We start from the raw sequence: 19,943 nt of genomic DNA on the forward strand, positions 1-19,943 counted from the left end.
AGAGCTCAGGGCTCCTTGTGGACTACCTCCACGACGCCCACACCCGTGGTAACTCCGTCGCAACCTCTCCTCCTTGGACGGTTGTCCTGGTCGGGAATCGGAGGGCCTGAGGCCAAGGGGCGGCAGGGGTGCCATCTGGGTCAGCTGCTGCGACAACTGACCCAGGAATTTTGTTCGCCATCTCGACATTAACCGGCGCAGATCGCAGAGTTCATCGCCCAGGAAGGCGGGGCAGAATCATGACTCGCGGAGGAATCTGCGGCGGGCGCGGCGAGAGAGGGACAGCCGGAGGGGGCGGGTCGACTTGCATGCAGGGGTGACCAGCTCAGGCACTGACATTGGCAGTGGCGCTGGTGGCGATGTGGTGGTGGTCTCGTCTGTTTGGACGGACGGAGACTGGCACTGCTTAGTGCGCCGAAGGGGCACTGGCAGAGGAGTTGAAGGCCGAGATTCTCCTGAAGGGAGATCTGGCTGAGGCCTCGGCACTGGCACTGATGCCATGCCGGGCCCTGGACTTGGATTTGGATGATTTATTGGGGAATGGGGACCCGTAATGGTTGTGGCTGCAAAGGGACGCAAAGTCTTGGCCCAGGAGGACGTCATAGCCTCCTGGAATGTGTTTTGCTCACGGCGAGACGAAGGGTCCTGGCTCTGTGGGGTCGGGTGACCTCAGTTGGACCGTGAGGGGAGGATCATCTTAAACTCGTTTATGCCCCTCAATGGTGACGAGCTTGCGTCCAGTCAATTATAGCTCCATAGGGAACTTTGTCCCTCCTTATGAGGGAAATTTGCGCGCCAGAGTCGTCAAATGCCTTGACCTGGCGTGCTGAGTATTTACCTCGAGGAGGTGCCATAGATGGGACCCTCGGCAGGAGGGCCTAAGGACTCGGGATTCGTTACTGCCAGGGCGGACGGCGGGAGTTCCTGCCTTATTATTTCTAGGCATTTTGCCCATGAGGAAGAGTGGCCATAAACCTTGCACGCCTTGCAAAAGGTTTGGCTGAAATCTCTTCGCACTGCCCTGGCAGAGGGCGCAGGCGACTTATTAGGGGGCTGTCCGGGAGAGAGAGACGCGGGTGGTTTATTGCGGCATTGCTCTTTGGCATGCCCGATCTTTTTACAGAACCCGCACACAACGGGCTTCTGTGATTGCCCATTCTTCGGCGGAGGGGCACCCGATAGGTAGGCGGTTGGCGTAATTTTGCGCTGCAGCGAGCTCTCCTGGGTGTGATGGGTGTCCCATAGATCCGCATTCGGCAGCAATCAGCTAAGGTGGGGGGCTCCTTCTCGGCGATGTGCGTGGCGAGGGCCAGCGGGGTGTAGAGTAGGAAGTTCTCTATCTGTATTTGTTCGATGGCATCGTTGAGGGTCGTAACCCCCACGGACTCGAACCATTTGGCACGGGCACGCCGACTTGTAGGCCCAGTCTGCCCAGGTTTGATTGGCCTCCTTCACTAGCCACGCCAGCGCTCCTCCAGCGCTCAGGGGTTATCTCGCACGCCTTGGCAATAGTCTGGCATACGACCTCCCAATTTTCCTGCTCCTCGGCGGGAGGGCCCTGTAGGCAATCAGGGCCTTCCCTCCAAGGAACTTGCCCAACACCAGGAGAGTTCGGCGGCACTCAGGGGCAGGCCTTTAACACTGTCTCGGCGCTGTCGAGCCACACCTCGGGCTCGGCCTCCGTCCACTTTGGCATGCAGGCGATAGCCTGGCTGAAGGCACTCATTCCCTGGGGGGCAGGTGGAGGCGAAGGGCCACTCTGTTGCAGCATTGCGAGTTCATGGGCACGCTGCTTGTCCCTTTCTTCCCTCTCGGCTTCTTCTCGTTTCTCCTGGGCCAGTCTTTCTGCTGCGTCTCGTCTCTCCTGGGCCTGTCTTTCTGCCTCCCGTTCCTGTCTCTCTGCTTCTACTCGTCTCTCCTGGGCCTGTCTTTCTGCCTCCCGTTCCTGTCTCTCTGCTTCTACTCGTCTCTCCTGAGCCAGTCTCTCTGCTGCTTCTCGTTTCTCCTGGGCCAGTCTTTCTGCCTCCCGTTCCTGTCTCTCTGCTTCTTCCCGTCTCTCCTGAGCCAGTCTCTCTGCCTCCCGTTCCTGTCTCTCTGCTTCTACTTGTCTCTCCTGAGCCTGTCTTTCTGCCTGTATGGCATCCATCCTTTCCTGTACCCAGTCTCTTAGTTCTCTCCCGGAAAGGCCGAGTTCCTTCCCTGAGGACATGAAGAACTTTAAATCCTCGCTCTGCTGAGACCGTGTCGACATTTTGCAGGCGGGAGAGGATGCTAGTAACACGCAGAATTAATTTCACAGAACTGTGGGAATCGTGGGACCCTTTTCCAAAGGACGTATGAATGGTCTCCGATTTACCGACGAAGCAGGCTGATTGGGGACGATGAGTTAGCAATGATTGGTCTCCGATTTACCAACGAAGCGGGCTGATTGGGGACGATGAATTTAGCAATGATTGGTCCCCGATTTACCGACAAAAGCGGGCTGATTTGGGGACGATGATTAGCAATGATTGGTCTCCTGATTTACCGACAAGCGGCTGATTGGGGACGATGAATTTAGCAATGATTGGTCTCCCGATTTACCGACAAAACGGGCTGATTTGGGGACGATAGATTAGCAATGATTGGTCTCCGATTTACCGACGAAACGGGCTGATTGGGGACGATGAAGTTAGCAATGATTGGTCTCGATTTACCGACGAAGCGGGCTGATTGGGGACGAGAATTAGCAATGATTGGTCTCCCGATTTACCGACAAACGGAGCGGGCTGATTGGGGACGATGAATTTAGCAATGATTGGTCTCCCGATTTACCGATGAAGCGGGCTGATTGGGGACGATAGATTAGCAATGATTGGTCTCCCGATTTACCGACGAAGTGGGCTGATTGGGGACGATAAATTAGCAATGATTGGTCTCCGATTTACCGACGAAACGGGCTGATTGGGGAACGATGAATAGCAATGATTGGTCTCCCGTTTACCGACGGAGCGGGCTGATTGGGGACGATGGATTAGCAATGATTGGTCTCCGATTTACCGACGGCCAAGCAGGCTGATTGGGGACGATGAATTTAGCAATGATTGGTCTCCCGATTTACCGACAAAACGGGCTGATTTGGGGACGATAAATTAGCAATGATTGGTCTCCCGATTTACCGACGGCGTGGGCTGATTGGGGACGATGAGTTAGCAATGATTGGTCTCCCAAGGTAACGACAAAACAGGCTTACTTGGGGACTAGATTGGGATATATATTTAGGTCTCCGAATTACCGACGAAACGGGCTCATTTGGGGACTGAATGGAAAATGAATTGGTCTCACCAACGGACCGACGACACGGGTTTATTGGGGACAAGAATAGAAAATCGTCGTAAACCGAAAAATCGTCAAAAATTGTCAAAAATCCTACGAAAACCTGTCTTTAATGCTCTGTGTGTATTGAAAACGATGTAAACTGCATTTTTATTGAGTTTTTCATAAAAACCCTCCAAATTTTGATTATTCTGCCGTTTTGGAGCCATATTTCTTCCGTTGATTGGCGTATGACACGTTGTAACCCTGGAACATACATCGTAAAACCAGGAAATAATTTCTGATGAATATATCTGAAAAGCGTCGAACCTCAGAACGCCTTAAGCCGGACCTGGCACAAACCGCGATTGCCTGTGCACATATATACTGTACATGTATACATATATATATGTATATCTGTATGTATGTATGTATATTGTCGTAGAGCTGGAGGAAGGAATGAAAGAAGAAGTTGACCAGCGCTTTTGTGTATTTCTCACATCGTCCTCACAGCCCTACAGTAACATAAATTATTGCAAGTTCTAGCGATAGATCGTCAATAAATATATATATATATATATATATATATATATATATATATATATATATATATATATATATATATATATATATATATATTATATAATGTACACTCAAGGAAAGTTAGGATACAGTTTTTTCAATTCTTCTGACATATATTGCTCAATAATGTGACATCTGGCAACTTTAGAAAGGGGAGGAGCTTCAGTCTTATTGTGTTTGTTTTTTTGCTTGACCTTTTATAACTTTTAATCATATTCTACAATTCTGAAATCATTGATACTTAAATGCAGTAGTAAGCTTTACAGTATTGGTTCAAGTTGTAATTTGTAGCGACAGTTCTGAGCAAAATAAACATTTTTCGACATAACGCACCAAGTAACCTTACTCAAATTAATTTATGACACCACAATGAACGGAATGCTTGTATAATCGGATACACGATCTTCCATAATGAAATCAAGAGTTAAATTTGAGCAATGTCCAACAAAAAACGTGGGGAACAATAAAGGAACGAATGCAATATTATGATAGAGAGAGAGAGAGAGAGAGAGAGAGAGAGAGAGAGAGTCTGCTGTTGTGTAAGCCTAGGCCTATATGTAGAGCTGCTCATTTCATTATTTTTTTTCTTTTAGAGATTGAGCGATACCATACTTGTATAGTATGTTTTAGCAATGGAGAGAGAGAGAGAGAGAGAGAGAGAGAGAGAGAGAAAAAAAAAACTATGGCAACGTCAAGAAACATCCAGTTACTTGTGTTTTCCGCCAAAGTTCTCGTGCTGCTCCTCACATCATAGAGAACGCTCTTGCAGATTTAAATAGATTTGGTCAACCTTGAAGAGGTGCAAAAAACGAGCAGGTAAAAGAGTACTGCCACTGTATTCATGAGCCAGGCAGTTTATATAGCGGCAGACTGACGTCGCGCTGCGGAATACAGTGGGAGCAAGGGTGACCTGAGGTCGATAATAATTAACAATAAATACAGGGAATGAGTACGCTTTACAATATGCAAATAGACAGAATTGAAGTTGAATACAATCTTGATGCCTGTGAAAGAAGAATACATGGTACACAAATCGAAGACAGGTAAACAATTATATACATAGTTTAAATGATTGGATTTACGTGACCCGGCACGCCAGGTGTGACGAATTGTAGAGGCAAAGAAAATGGAATGTCACCATAGAAAACTTGCTCAGCAGAGACTTTACAAATGACTTTACAAATGACTTTACAAGCCTACCCTAGCTCTCACAACATTTACTGCCATTAATTCCAGCTGACTTTTAACACGGTGAATTACAAATATGAATGTGTAAAAATTAAAGAAATTATCATTACCTCGTATGATGATGCAATAATAAGCCTGTTCATAATGGAAAACTAGTAAATATTGCCGTTCTGATAAACAGTACTACACACCAAGATATCCACACACTATCTTTTAGATCTCTATGAACGAAGTCATCTGAGAAATTCTGATTGCTTCAGACAGGCATGGTGTTTTTAAGTATCTGAATGTTTTTGCTTTGCAGATTTAACATATATGATTATGATTTGATTTGCATTGTATTTTCATATTCTAGAGTAAATTTATTGAGATTATGTGTTTTGTGTAAGAAAAAATTAAAATTCGACCGAACAAAATCTAACTAAAAACTGTATCCTCACTTGCCTTGTTGAGTGCACATATATCTATATAATATATATATTTATATATTTATATACATACACACATACATATATATATATATATATATATATATATATATATATATATATATATATATATATATATATATATATATATACACATATACACACATATATATACACATATATATATATATATATATTATATTGACAATCTATTGCTAGAACTTGCAATATTTTATGTTATTGTAGAGCTGTGAGAAGGTGTGGGAAATACACAAAAGTGCTTGGTCAACTTCTTTCATTCCTTCCTCCAGCCCTATGACTATATATATATATATATATATATATATATATATATATATATATATATATATATATATATATATATATATATATATATATATATATATATATATATATATATATATATATATATATGTATATATATATATATATATATATATATATATATATATATATATATATATATATATATATATATATATATATATATATATATACATATATATACACATATACATATACATATAAAAAAATGTCATAAAAAGAGCTGCGTGTTCCAAACGTACCAAAGAACTATCATGGTCGAGGTGGGTTAATGCCGGCTAAGTACAATTTCCCGCTCTCGACGGGTAAATGAGTACACCAGACTCGGCGTTAACTTATACCTCTCTTGATAGCTCAGTGGTAGCGTCGACTGGATTCGCTGGATGCGCGCCCTGTGTCGTGGGATCGAGACCGGCAGTGCCCGTCCATTTATCACTTATAAATTCCCCTTCGGTGATAATTCCCCACCGGGATATTCCCGAGGTAGCGTGGATTTGATATTAAAGATATTTGTAGCTTCATGATCGTATATAAATCACGGTGTGATAAAAAATGTCATAAAAAGAGCTGCGTGTTCCAAACGTACCAAAGAACTATCATGGTCGAGGTGGGTTAATGCCGGCTAAGTACAATTTCCCGCTCGACGGGTAAATGAGTACACCAGACTCGGCGTTAACTTATACCTCTTTGATAGCTCAGTGGTAGCGCCGACTGGATTCGCTGGATGCGCGTCCTGTGTCGTGGGATCGAGACTGGCAGTGCCCGTCCATTTATCACTTATAAATTCCCTTCGTGATAATTTCCACCGGGATATTCCCGAGGTAGCGTGGATTTGATATTAAGCGATATTTGTAGCTTCATGATCGTTGTATAAATCACGGTGTGATAAAAAATGTCATAAAAGAGCTGCGTGTTCCAACGTACCAAAGAACTATCATGGTCGTGAGGTGGGTTAATGCCGGCTAAGTACAATTTCCCGCTCTCGACGGGTAAATGAGTACACCAGACTCGGCGTTAACTTATACCTCTCTTGATAGCTCAGTGGTAGCGTCGACTGGATTCGCTGGATGCGCGTCCTGTGTCGTGGGATCGAGACTCGCAGTGCCCGTCCATTTATCACTTATAAATTCCCCTTCGTGATAATTCCCCACCGGGATATTCCCAGGTAGCGTGGATTTGATATTAAGCGATATTTGTAGCTTCATGATCGTATATAAATCACGGTGTGATAAAAAAATGTCATATATATACATATACATATACATATACATATATATATATACATATATATATATATATATATATATATATATATATATATATATATATATATATATATATATATATATATTATATTATATTATATATATATATATATGCAGTGAGAGCACAATTAGCTTCTCTCTCTTCAGCCTTCCCTTTGTTCTTTAACCTTTGTGGAACAGCCAAGGGAAATTGCTTCAACAGACCCTGGGTGTCGGATGCAAGTGATCATAGCATTTAGCTACCATAATGTAAGTCTGAAGATGACAATTACTCCCAGTTCTTCCTTTTAGAGCTCCCCCTTATTTTCTGTTTCAAGTTTCTCTCTTATCAGTCACAGACTAAGGAAATCTTAGTAAAACCATATCCCATTTATGAAGTCAATTATATGAATTACAATTAGTGTTGCCTAGTGAAAATTGCTTCAAGTATCCTCCATGGTGTTAACATAATATTCTTGATTTAAGATACACCCCTTGCATTCAGTTAATAAGTGAGAGGTCCTGGAATTCAAGTGTTATCTGATACGCTTTTTAAGAATTGGGCACACCTTGGAACCTGGTCATGCCCTTGTTTTGAGAAGGACTAGCCATGATATATACTCAAGAACTGCTTATAAGAGCATCACGAGTTTTCTCAGCTGTTGCGTCATCATCTAATATATGTTGAAATATCGTTTGTCCGAAGTGGGATGAAGTTGGAGCTGTTATTAGCTCCTGTAAGATTTTCTTATTTTCATTCATATTTTTGCTGAACTAGATGGTTGAGTCATGTGGTTTATTTAATTCATGTGTTCAGAATAAATCAGTATATTCAGTAACCTAGTTTCAACTGGCAACGAATCTAATTAAATGAATTATCTGTCTTTTTTGGTAGCTTTTAGCCTTAATTGATAGGATTACGTGGGTCTTAGGTAAAGCATAGCTATATAAATCACAGTAATTAATAAGTAAACTCATCAGCTTATATATATATATATATATATATATATATATATATATATATATATATATATATATATATATATATATATATATATATATATATATATATATATATATATATATATATATATATAATTATATATATATATATATACACAATACTTTTATTATGTTTTTTAACTAGAAGATGGGATAAAAAGATGGAGGAAAAGAATATCATGAGATTTTCAGTTATTGTCACGCCATCGAGAACGGAACCACAGCGCTGATAACTGGGGACTGCCTGTATATAGTATATATATATGTATATATGTATATATATGTATATATACATATATATAAAATGTATATATGTATATATATATATGTATATGTATGTTGAACAAATAGGACGACGAAAAGGAGGTGATACATATTCAGCTTTATTTACAGCCAATGTTTCAAAGCATGGCTTCATCATCAGGCTAAAATACAAAAATAACAACAATTAAAATCAATGCAAAGGACTCAATAAGATCATTAACATTAAAATATAGATATTAAAACCGAAATATAAAAGTTAAAACGAACCTAACACCTCAAGAAAAGAAAACTGAGTGACCAAGAAGGGCACCCAAAGGACGAAGAGACCTCTTAAGCAATAAAACAGAGGGGCAGAAGAAGACTGACTATTCAAAGATGGAACCAGTTGTTTGATGGTTAACGACTGAGGATATGGAGAGAAGTTTCATCAGCAGCTTGCTCTAAGATTTCAAAATCGTCATAGGAAATACAAGCTTTGCATTGTTTAGAATGTTCTCTTATGTTAGAAAACTCCTAATTACTGAATGTACACCTGTTCTATGGCTAAAGCCACGATGAGAGTCAATCGCACTATCAGCATTCTTTTGGTGGATCCGACATTTAAGTCCCGGATTACATCTCGGCAAGTATACTTATAGACCACCAAAGAACGCATAAGGCTGAGAACAGTGTCTTTAAATCTAAAAGAGAGCCAATTGTTCTTGGATTACTTAGAACAGGTTTGGGATTCAGACAGTAAAAGTATTTCTTTAAAATCTGCCTCAGCATAGTTAAAAATTTTTCATCGTTCGAAAAGGCAAGGAAACATAAAATCAAGTTTAGGTACTGTAGGTACAGGAATTTTTGGGTGAAATTTATTATTCATGAATTTTTTTTTGAGATATTTCTCAAATAAAAGTTTAGGGTAGCCATTATTCTGAAAGTATTTTCTAAGGAACTCAACCTCATTATGAAAAGAGAGCCAGTCTGAGGAGAGAGAAAAGGCTCTGTGCAGTAATGTTAAAATACTATTAAGCTTAAAACTGTAAAAACATGAACTATAAAAATTAGAACCAAGACCAGTATACGTTTGTTTCCGAAAGACAGAAGTGGAGAAGTGCTGGTTGGATCTGGTAATTAACACATCAAGGAAAGGAAGGCACTCATTGTTTTCATGTTCTATGGTAAATGTAATACTAGGATGGAGATTGTTAGCGAATTCTAAAAATTGTTCAGCAGCCCCTTTACTTTTAAAAAAGTAGAAAAGTATCATCAACATACCGTTTGTAATATAAAGGGCGAAATGAGGGTGAACAGTGGCTAAAAGCATTTCCTCCAAATGACACATAAAAACATTTGCCAGAACTGGACCCAACGGAGATCCCATAGCAACACCCGTCGACCTGCTTATAATGCTTTCCATTGAATAAAAAGTCTGTGTCCAGCACAGCCAAATTTAAAAGTTTTTCAAAATCGTATCTATCAAACCCTTGATAGATAAAACCTGGTTCTATGAAAATCTTATCTAAGATAATTTGTATCGTTGCCTGCAACGGTACATTAGTGAAAAGCGAGACAACATCAAGACTTACCATATACAGATCGAGGTCCTTAGTAACAATCTCTTTGGAAAACAAAGTGGAGTTAGTGAAGGTATGTTTATTTTCTGAAAATGGTTGTAAATAAAGCTGAATATGTATCACCTCCTTTTAAATGTCCCATTTGTTTCTAATGATCCATCTTGCTAGAAGTCAACACTTTCTCGATTATATGCATGTATATGTATATTTATGTATATGTATGTATATCGTGCCCAGTCGTTTGAGCGAAGTCATTTTGAGCGATGTCGTTTAGAGCGATGTCATTTTGGGAGAAGTATCAAATAAGTCGTATTGAGCGATACCAATTGAGCGATGTCAGATTGATCGAACTCGCACTGTTAAATATATCACAAATTGAGCATGATACAAAGTTGAAAATAATAAATAATAGAATTTTTCATTCGTCTTTTTTATTAACAAGTATCTAATAACCAAATTGAGGAGGTGGTGGGTAATCCCCTTTAGCTTTCCTCTTCCTAGATATGGTACGCTTCAATTTCTCTCCAGAACCAATCTTTGCCGCAACTTCATCTGGTAGACCAGCAATAGCGTCCTGGAGTATGCGTCTTGGTGGATCATGTGACGCTTTAGCAGCTTTGCAGATTTTTCCTTTAACTATTTCCTCACTGACTTTAACAGGTTGGGGTGTATGCGAGTGTTCTCCTCTCTCTGCAATTTCTGTCTCTTTCATACTCCAACGTGGTGCTCAACCGCCCTTTGCAGCCTTTCACTTCACACCGCCAAGAAATCGCTCCAACAAACATGTGTAGCTTTATCCTTCCGATAAATAAATCCATTATAAGCAATTTTGTTTTTACCATGACTAGAAACTAGAATCTCCATGATGGGTTGAACTGAATAATAAACTGTGTTGAATTTCCAGAATAAGAAAATAAATAAAAAATAAACAAACCATTTGTTCCTAATAATGTAAAACGACTTAACAGCCATTAAGCTGAATAACCGTTTGTTTCTAGTAACGTAAAAACATCATCAAAGTATTCGCTAAAATACCATTCGCTCTTATTGTATCGTTCAAAACCGTTTAATGTAATATGACATCGCTCAAAACGACATCGCTCAAAATGACGCCGCTCTAAAGGTAGGGAACTGCATGTATATATATACAGTACACACACACACACACACACACATATATATATATATATATATATATATATATATATATATATATATATATATATATATATATATATATATGTATATATATAATATTATAATATGTCTGATGATGTGCCTATTTTATAAAAGTAATATGTTTTCTCTATTATTTTGATATATTTTCTTTGTATTTCTCATGTGTTGTGAAATATGATGAGGTGATTTTGTAGTATGTATTTTTTTGTACAATGCTTATATATTTTCTCTTGTGTTTGTCATGTATTGACTGTAATAACTTTGAAAATAGTGTTTATGGGAGATGCTAAGTGTCAGGTCTTAAAAGGGTCGGCTGGTTGTGTGATAAGCTAAGATACGTCTTCCTGTAGGCATTGTGTACACAACTGAATGTTTATTCAGGTGGGTGACCACAGGAAATGCTGTATGTGAGACTCTAAAAGCCACTTATGTTATTAGTTAAAGGGAGATGAGATGACAAGTTTGATAACCATGGCCAGTTTAAAAGTTTATTGTTTACACAAGTGTTAAGACAGGAAATACTCTATTAGCTGAAGAGATGTGGGATGACAGGTTCAGATAAACTGCCCGATCCAGCAGTCTAGATGTTTATACAAGTGTTCAAACAGGAAATTGTCAATCATTCAGATAGAAGACAGGCCTATATAGTTCTCTGAGCCAGAGAATAATTCCTTATCTTTTTCCCTCTTCAGGGGAAGAAATTGTGTTTATTTCTCTCTTTCCCAGGGAAGAAAGTCAGTTTATTCCTGTTTCTTCCAGGGTGACCACTTTCTACAAATGCCTAACTGGCAACCCAGGTTTAACCTCATAGAAGATTTTGATAGAATAAAGTCAGTTCAGATAGTGACCTGGTAAAGACAGGGTGGTCTCTCTCTCTCTCTCTCTCTCTCTCTCTCTCTCTCTCTCTCTCTCTCTCTCTCTCTCTCTCTCTCATCCCCCCTCTTCATGTAGAAGCATGTAGAAGAGTGTAAGATTGTGATCACTCTCCCAAACATATAAGTTTTGGAAACTGTTAATAATATTTAATGCTCCCTAGGTAGAGTCTGATATAAGAAAGGGTACAGTGTAACAGGCCTTAGGTGAAAGTGTATACTACTTTAGTAAAGGAAAAAGGAGTGGTGTAATGGTGTGCAGAAACTTGTATAAAGTAAAGTGGTATTTACTTATTTCTTTACCATGGTAAAAAGGTGGATATAATCTTTTAAGAAGGTAGATATAGTCTTGTAAAAGGTAGATATAATCTTTTAAACAGATTTTGCCTTAGTGAAGTTATTGTCAATAAACTTTTTGTGCATTTTTATATGTTTGTGTTTTTACATTTCTTTTGTGTGTTCTTTTGTTCACAATTTCATAGTGTTACCCAAATTTTGGTGTTGGTGATTTAACGTTTTAGTTAACACTTTATGTGTGTTGATATTTTAACATTGCATACTTGTTTTGATTTTCATTTGATAAGATTTCTTTTTCAAATTTGGAGTAAATCTTAATAGTTTGAATTTTGCTAAGTTAACGTAATTTCTTAATAAATTAAAGTTTTGTTAATTAATCTTGCATAAGAATTAATTAAATCTTATGTTGTTTTCAAGTAGTAGTAAATTTTTTCAGATTGTGAACCCTAATGACAACTTTTGAAGTTAGAAATAAATTTTTGTATTTAAAGTTTTACAAGCACAGCATTTCATTTTTGACCACCAGTGAATAGGGTTATTTATGAATGCACAAGGTAAGTAAGTAATAGACATGTTTTGTTATATGGAAGTGAATGAAGACGAGGGAAACAATTATAGTTGTTTGATGGGGTGATGCCTTTTCCCCTCTAGTATATTTATTGCCTAACAGTTATTACCTCACTCATAACTTGATAAACTTAGATTGATTTTTCAAGTGATAAACAAGTTTTAAGGGATCACTGTTACCTTTAGAGTCTTCAGTCGCAGTATTATTGTTATGAGGTTTCAGGTATCTGGCTGAAGTGAGGTAAATTTTTGGGTTTAATAATTGTGTAATAACCAGGTACTTGAACACTTCATGACAATATATAAGTATATATACAGTGTGTGTTTATACTGTATATATAGTTATAGTTATAGTTATATAGTAAGCCCCAGTATTCGTGGTGAATAGGGACCACAAACACCCTTGAATAGCTAAAATCCATGAGTAGTTGACATCCCCTCAAAAATTCTTATAACTGGCTACTTAAATACCATAGTTCAGGAACCAGACCCCCCTCTAAAAATGTTTACAATTGCTTATTTTAATAGTTCAGACACCAAATGTATACCCTAAACTATCATCCTACACAAAATATATCGTAAAATATTATCTAAAACACTTTAATATGATTTCTAAGTCATCGTACAACATTACCTTTAAAAATATATTGCTTATAGCTAAGTGTGAAAACAATTCAAGTTACCCCTATTTTCAAGTCTACAGTATCCATTTTCTCTCATACGGTATTAAAGCAGTCTTGTTTTCTTTGCACAGTTCGTGGGAAACACTGGGAAGTTGAGTACTGTATACAGTACCGTAGTATTTAATATGCATTGAAAAAGAATACATTTTATTGGTAGTTTGCTGTGTACATTAATATTAATGTTTGAAAATTAATAAATAATTTTTTTATCATAAAAATGTATTTAGTCATGAATATAATATGAAAGTACAGTTATTAGTGAATATTTCTTGACAGAAAAATCCCCAAATAGGTGAAGCTGCGAATCCTGAACCATGAATAGGCAGGGGTCGACTGTATGCATATATTATATACATATATATATATATATATATATATATATATATATATATATATATATATATATATATATATATATATATATATATATTATCACAAAGTGATCAAGTACCTGGTTATTACACAAATAATAAAACCAAAAGTTACCTCACTTCAGCCAGGCACTTGAAACCTCATAACAAAAAATATTAAGACTTGAATGCATTAAAGGTACAGTGGTCCCATAAAACTTGCTTATCACTTGGAAAAATCAATCTAGCTTTATCAAGTTATGGGTGAGGTAACAACTAATAAGCTATAAACAGACTAGTGGAAAATGGGTATCACTTTATCAAACACTATAAAGGTTTCCCTGGTTCTGTTTCACTTTGATAAAGGAGAACTAGACAGATATATCACTTACCTTGTACACATTCATCAATTTCTCTAATCACTGGTGGTCAAAATGAAACACTGTGCTTTTAAAACTTTAAACAGACAATTTATTTCTAAGTTCAAAAGTTATAGCAGAGTTCACCATCTCAAAAAGATTTACTGTTACTTGACAACAGTGTGAGATTTAAGTATTTCTTAATCAAGATTAATTCACAAAACTTTAATTTACCAGGAAAGGAATTTGGTTAAGTAAAATTCAAACCATTAACTCTCACTCAAGTTTTTAGATATACACCTGATTAACTAAACTCAACACAAGTATTCACCAAAATATTACTGACTGCAATTCATATAAGTATTCTCTGAAATCTCAATAATAAGTATGCACTAACAAAATACTAATTTTATCATTACACACTGTGTAATGATAAAATTAGAGCAATATGATAACACAGACATATAAGAATGAAATATGCAAAAATAGAAATGTACCAACAGCAATTTCACTAAGACAAAAATATGTTTAAAGATTTTATCAGTCTTTCAAAAGATTACCATCACTTTAAAAAAAAAAACTAAACTCATGTCTTTCTAAAACTTCCTCAAAGACAACACTGGCAAGTCACAATGATATGCACTTAGTAAAATATAGTTAGCAGCAAGACACATTAGAACTCACTAAAAGAGATATTATCCACCTCTTATCAAAACAGTAATTCTCTATCACAACAACAGTACAAAATATATCAAGTAAGAATCTTACCTTCTTCAACAGAAAATAGTAAAACACCTTTTCACAATGCTTGCACAATATAAACACCTTAGATCATTGTTACAAAATGTATACACTTCGTCGGGTGAATTCGACAAAACTTATGCTTTTGAGGAAGGAGGATAACTAATTTTATATATATACCCTTTAGACACAGTACTGTATCAGAGAGAGCGAGAGAAGAGAGAGAGAGAGAGACCGCTGCTATCTTTGAAATCCCCAAGGCAACTCCTGACTCCTCTGATTTCCCTTTGAATATATATGGTGGGTCCTAAAGGGTTACCAACTAGTCCCTCCAGTCTTTGAATAATGGATTTCTCCTTCCACCTCTCAGTATACATGATACATAAAGTATAAATTCATTATACATACAGGTATACATGCAGGACTGGAGCTTCAAGCTCATCTCAAAATTGACATTTCCTGTCGTAGGTTAAGCACCAGAGCAAATAGGAAAAAGTATTTTACGACCAAACTGGCTCGGCTGTCATCGTGTCAACTTCACCTCTCTCACTTCGTCATTCTTTTCTACACAGATTATGAAAATATAATAGGCATAGGCAAAGTTAATAACTTCAGAATAGGCACACAGAACAAATTTGTAATAAGCATTTGGCCGATAACTGTCATCTCAAGATAAGCAAAGAGGCCTCTTTGAATATGACTTCCCTTTGGTCAAAAACAGATGGGTACACAGGAAACAGTTAAGTGATAAGAATCTAACCTTTCTCTCTAATCGGCATCTTACGAATTCGATTTCATAACACTCAGTAATCATTTTAATATACTGCACAATATATTAAAGAAATAAAAAAAAAAACATATCAAAACGTATTTCAGAATCACGATACAGAATTTATCTGTAAGAAAAAGACTAAAGAAATAAAAAAAAACATATCAAAACGTATTTCAGAATCACATGATACACAATTTATCTGTAAGAAAAAGACATTTTAAGATCATATCATATCTCACAACAAATGACAAACCTGCAAGCAAAACATCAAAATTTTCACAGACACATATCATATTTGTAGAATGGTTTTATATATTATAACACATTATAATAATATATCAATATATGTATATATAATATATATAGTTAAATAAATAGTTAGATGGATGGAGAGATGCTGTCTGAAGTAAATTCAATCCAGGTATGATACCATAGATGTGTTTGATTTTTTGGAATGTGGAGAGTAGAAGGAAATCAGAGCTGAATGACACAAGAGTAGGTCTTATTGTTAGGTTGATAATGCTTATAGAAGTGACTGCTGCTTATGTAAAGAGGTCAGTGACAGTATTGAAGGCTGAAAATACACCTGGAATTGTTGGGATTTTAAGTAAGATGGCCCGGTATGGTGGTGGTGTTAGCATGATTGAGTTTCTGACCTGGGTTTGTAAGGTTTGTCTGAGTGAAGGAATGGTTGAGAGTTGTAATTGTTCCATGATATAAAAGTGAGAGTGACAGAGGTTATTGTGAGGATTATAGAGCACATTACTAAGTGTAGTATTAGGAAAGATGCATGTTAGGTTTATGGCTGAGAGAATAAGTTAAATGGAAGAAATATTGATAAGGGAAGAACAGTGGCAGTTTAGATAAAGAAAAGATTGTATAGAACTATCTTTTTATTTAATTTTGCCTCCAGTGTAAATTTACATTTCATTTCACCCCTTGCAGGTATTAAAAATATCCATGCAGACCATGTTGGTAGTCATCTAGGAAAAGCTGAAGGTATTGTTAGATTAATTCGAGGTGTCCCTCATCTTGGTAGCAAGAGGATTGTGTTACTACCTCGAGATGTTATGGTAAGGAATATCTATTCATCAGCATTACCTCCTCCGAAGTTTCAATTTCTAGAGTCATTGCATTTTATGTAGTATGTAGCCACCAGTTTTTACTGTAGTTTCACATGACTGTGCTGGAAGTTATAGTTCCCCTTTTCCTCTCAGATTTGGTAAAATATTACACTGTATAAAGCTTATAGTAGTAAGTTATCAGCTCATTTGGAATGTGTTGAGCAAGGAGCCTCTGTTTAATATGTTATTTATATCTATATCCTTTCATTCTGGTTCAGTATTACTGAAGACCCTGATGTCTGAAATGCTTGTGAAAAGAGAGGCTTTAAAAATATATTTATTTGTGCTGGATCCGAAATCATAATTGGGACCAGTTTATTTTATTACCACCAATGTTAGGCTACCTAGATCTCTGAAGGCTTCCCCTTTAAAGTCCTATTAGGCCAATGTACTTGTTGAACACCTTTTACATTTTTCACATGTTTTGGTCTGCCAGAGAAACAAGAATTAGTCGCTATAGGAATTAACTCACAGGTTAACAGCTCTTGCTTATCCATAGTCAAAGGGCAGTGTAAAAAGTTTCACCTAACTTAAATCTCTTATTGGAAAAATAGAAAATCAGAAACTTAGATTATCAGACAAGTTTCTTCTTTACATAATTTTACCATTATATTGGTTTGAAATGAATTATAACATTTTCTACATTTGAAATAGATTTTGTTAGAGGATCATTAGATTTCATTAAGGATGATTGGGAATGAAGTATTTCACCCTAAATAAACACAGGAGGCTAGGTAGATAGGAAGAATGAAAAACATGTAGAAAGGGCAGATAGGGAGAATGAAATGCATGCAGAAATTAGGGAGTTGATAATGCTAATGCAGAAGGGAATCAAATATTAAAGTTACTTTAAAACTTACATGGTTTGAAATCAAAGATATGGTTTAAAAAGGGTGAGATATTGATATTAATCTTGTTTAAGTGTATAAGGGGTTAATGGAAATTTAGATTTTTTATCTTTTAGAAATTGAACTGGTACATGAACTACTCAACATTCTCAGTCTTGAGATTGTGAAATAATCTCAAAAAAGAGTATTTCCATAAAGTTCTTTATACTTCTAAAGAGTGAACAGTTTTGCTCTGCCATAAACACCCATGACACAGTGTGCTTAGCCATTTGTGGGCAACCATGATCGTGTATGCTTAGCTAGTTGGAAACTGCTCTTTTGTTGAGATTTAAGAAATAACAATAGGCTAGTGAAAGGACAGAATATAAAGTTGAATGGATGAATGTCATGTCCATTCATATGAAAGACATTCTAGGAAATTAGAATTGGTTGAAATACACTCTTAAAGTATATGACAAAAATTTGTTGCCAGACAAACCCATTAACCCTTTTGTAGCTGTAGGCATCTGTTGAAGCGCAATAATGGCATAAGAGGACTATTATTGTGCATCATATGATAATCCTTATTTCACACCATGACATCCAAACATTTTGTTGGAAAATATTCAGATCTTTTGAATGAGCCATAAATGACAATGTAGCAACTCTTAGGGCAGCATTCAGCTCAGTGATACAAGGAAGTCTCCCATGAGATTTCATGGAGGAAGGTACTACATCTCCCCATCCCAGTTACTATCGTATATATTTACCCATAAATACACTCAGGGATTGTTGCTGGTGTTAATTCTTATCTTTCATGATATTGTTTGCCGTAATTGCAATTTTGCAAAATAAAGTACAAAAAATATTAGAAAGAACATGTATAACTCAGTAAAAAGTGCTATATCTCCCCATCCTAGTAATCTCATACTCAGGGATTGTTGCTGGTTTTACTTCTTATCTTTTATGTGAGCTGTATTTGTAGTTATGCAAAATAAAGTAAAAAAAAAATATGAGAACATGTATATCTCACTAAAATTAGCTGGTATTTTTATGAGTGTCTTGAAAACAAGGCCCTGAGCAGAGTTGGAAATATTCACTTTCAACATTCTCTGCCAGGTACAGAAAATGTTTGAGAATTTTATTTTACACAATGAGCATTTGCATATCTGCTTCTTTCCATTGATGTGTTTTTTTTAACTGGTTGACCGTAAAGTCTGCCTGGTCATGGGGTTTTGTTAATTTATATACAGTATAGACTGGCCTGTAAGGGTTTAATCATAAACAGTAATGCCTCAGAGTACAAACTTTACACTTTTGGATGTAGATAATAAATGCACAGGCCCAGAAAATAATGTCAATAAACATATTTATCAGTTACCAAGATTTGTAGACAAAAACATCAAACTTTGGGAGCATGATAGATTCAGTATTTTGAAACAGGCTAGTAAAAGATGAGTCACAATCTACATTGACTCAGCATGCCCAGTACTATGCAGCATCCTTGTTGATGGTTTGTTGCTCACCATGCCAACATCACCTTAGTGCTTGGTTCCCTGACTGATGCTTTGTCCCGTGACCACATGTTCTTTGTCATGTGTATGCTTTGTGAAATCGTAAGTACAGGCAATCATTGAGTCACAATGTTTCGAGTTGCGATGTTTTGAAGTTACAATGACAATACCAGTTATGATATTTTTGAAGTTACAATGGCGATACTGATACGACAAATATTTAAAATTTCACGCGATAGGCTCAGGCATCAGCTTACAGTATGATATATTGCCGTGAGAGGCTGGGATGTGCGAATCTCTTGCCCTGACCGATCCCTCACTCACGCTCCCCATCTACAGAGTAAAATTGTGTCAGTGTTAGTGAGTGATTTTTGCCCGTTTCAAACTTTAAAATGGAAATTTGTGTGAGATCAGCATGTCTTCCAAATGCCCAAGTAAGTCTCCTGCTGGTGGTGTGATGAAGAAGAGGCATTCCATTACTTTAGAGCAGAAAATGAAAATGATCAACCAGCATGCAGTGGGAAAGGCAATCATGGCCATCGCACATGACGATCTTCTATCACAGTAAATGGTATCCACCATCATTAAGGAGAAGAAATGGGCAATGGACGCTGTAAAGGCATCTACTTCAATTCATTCAACAATTATAACAAAGAAGAGGTCAGGGCCTTTGGAAGAAGTGGAGCAGCTACTGGTTACATGGATGGAAGACCTGACACAAAAGCATGTCACTCAGCCCCTTGACCATTCAG

General features: G+C 37.2%; 1 protein-coding gene across 1 annotated transcript in view; it reads left to right on the forward strand.

Moving 5' to 3' along the window:
* The window catches only part of sicily (NADH dehydrogenase (ubiquinone) complex I, assembly factor 6 homolog sicily), a 77,711-nt gene that overhangs the window by 36,213 nt on the left and 21,555 nt on the right, over positions 1-19,943 (forward strand). Inside the window, exon 4 of the mRNA XM_067113172.1 lies at positions 16,672-16,799. Coding sequence (XP_066969273.1) covers positions 16,672-16,799 — 128 coding nt within the window. The remainder of the gene's footprint in view (positions 1-16,671; positions 16,800-19,943) is intronic.

This window comes from Macrobrachium rosenbergii, chromosome 12 (assembly GCF_040412425.1).
Source record: "Macrobrachium rosenbergii isolate ZJJX-2024 chromosome 12, ASM4041242v1, whole genome shotgun sequence".
In the NCBI taxonomy this organism is placed as follows: Eukaryota; Metazoa; Arthropoda; class Malacostraca; order Decapoda; family Palaemonidae; genus Macrobrachium; species Macrobrachium rosenbergii.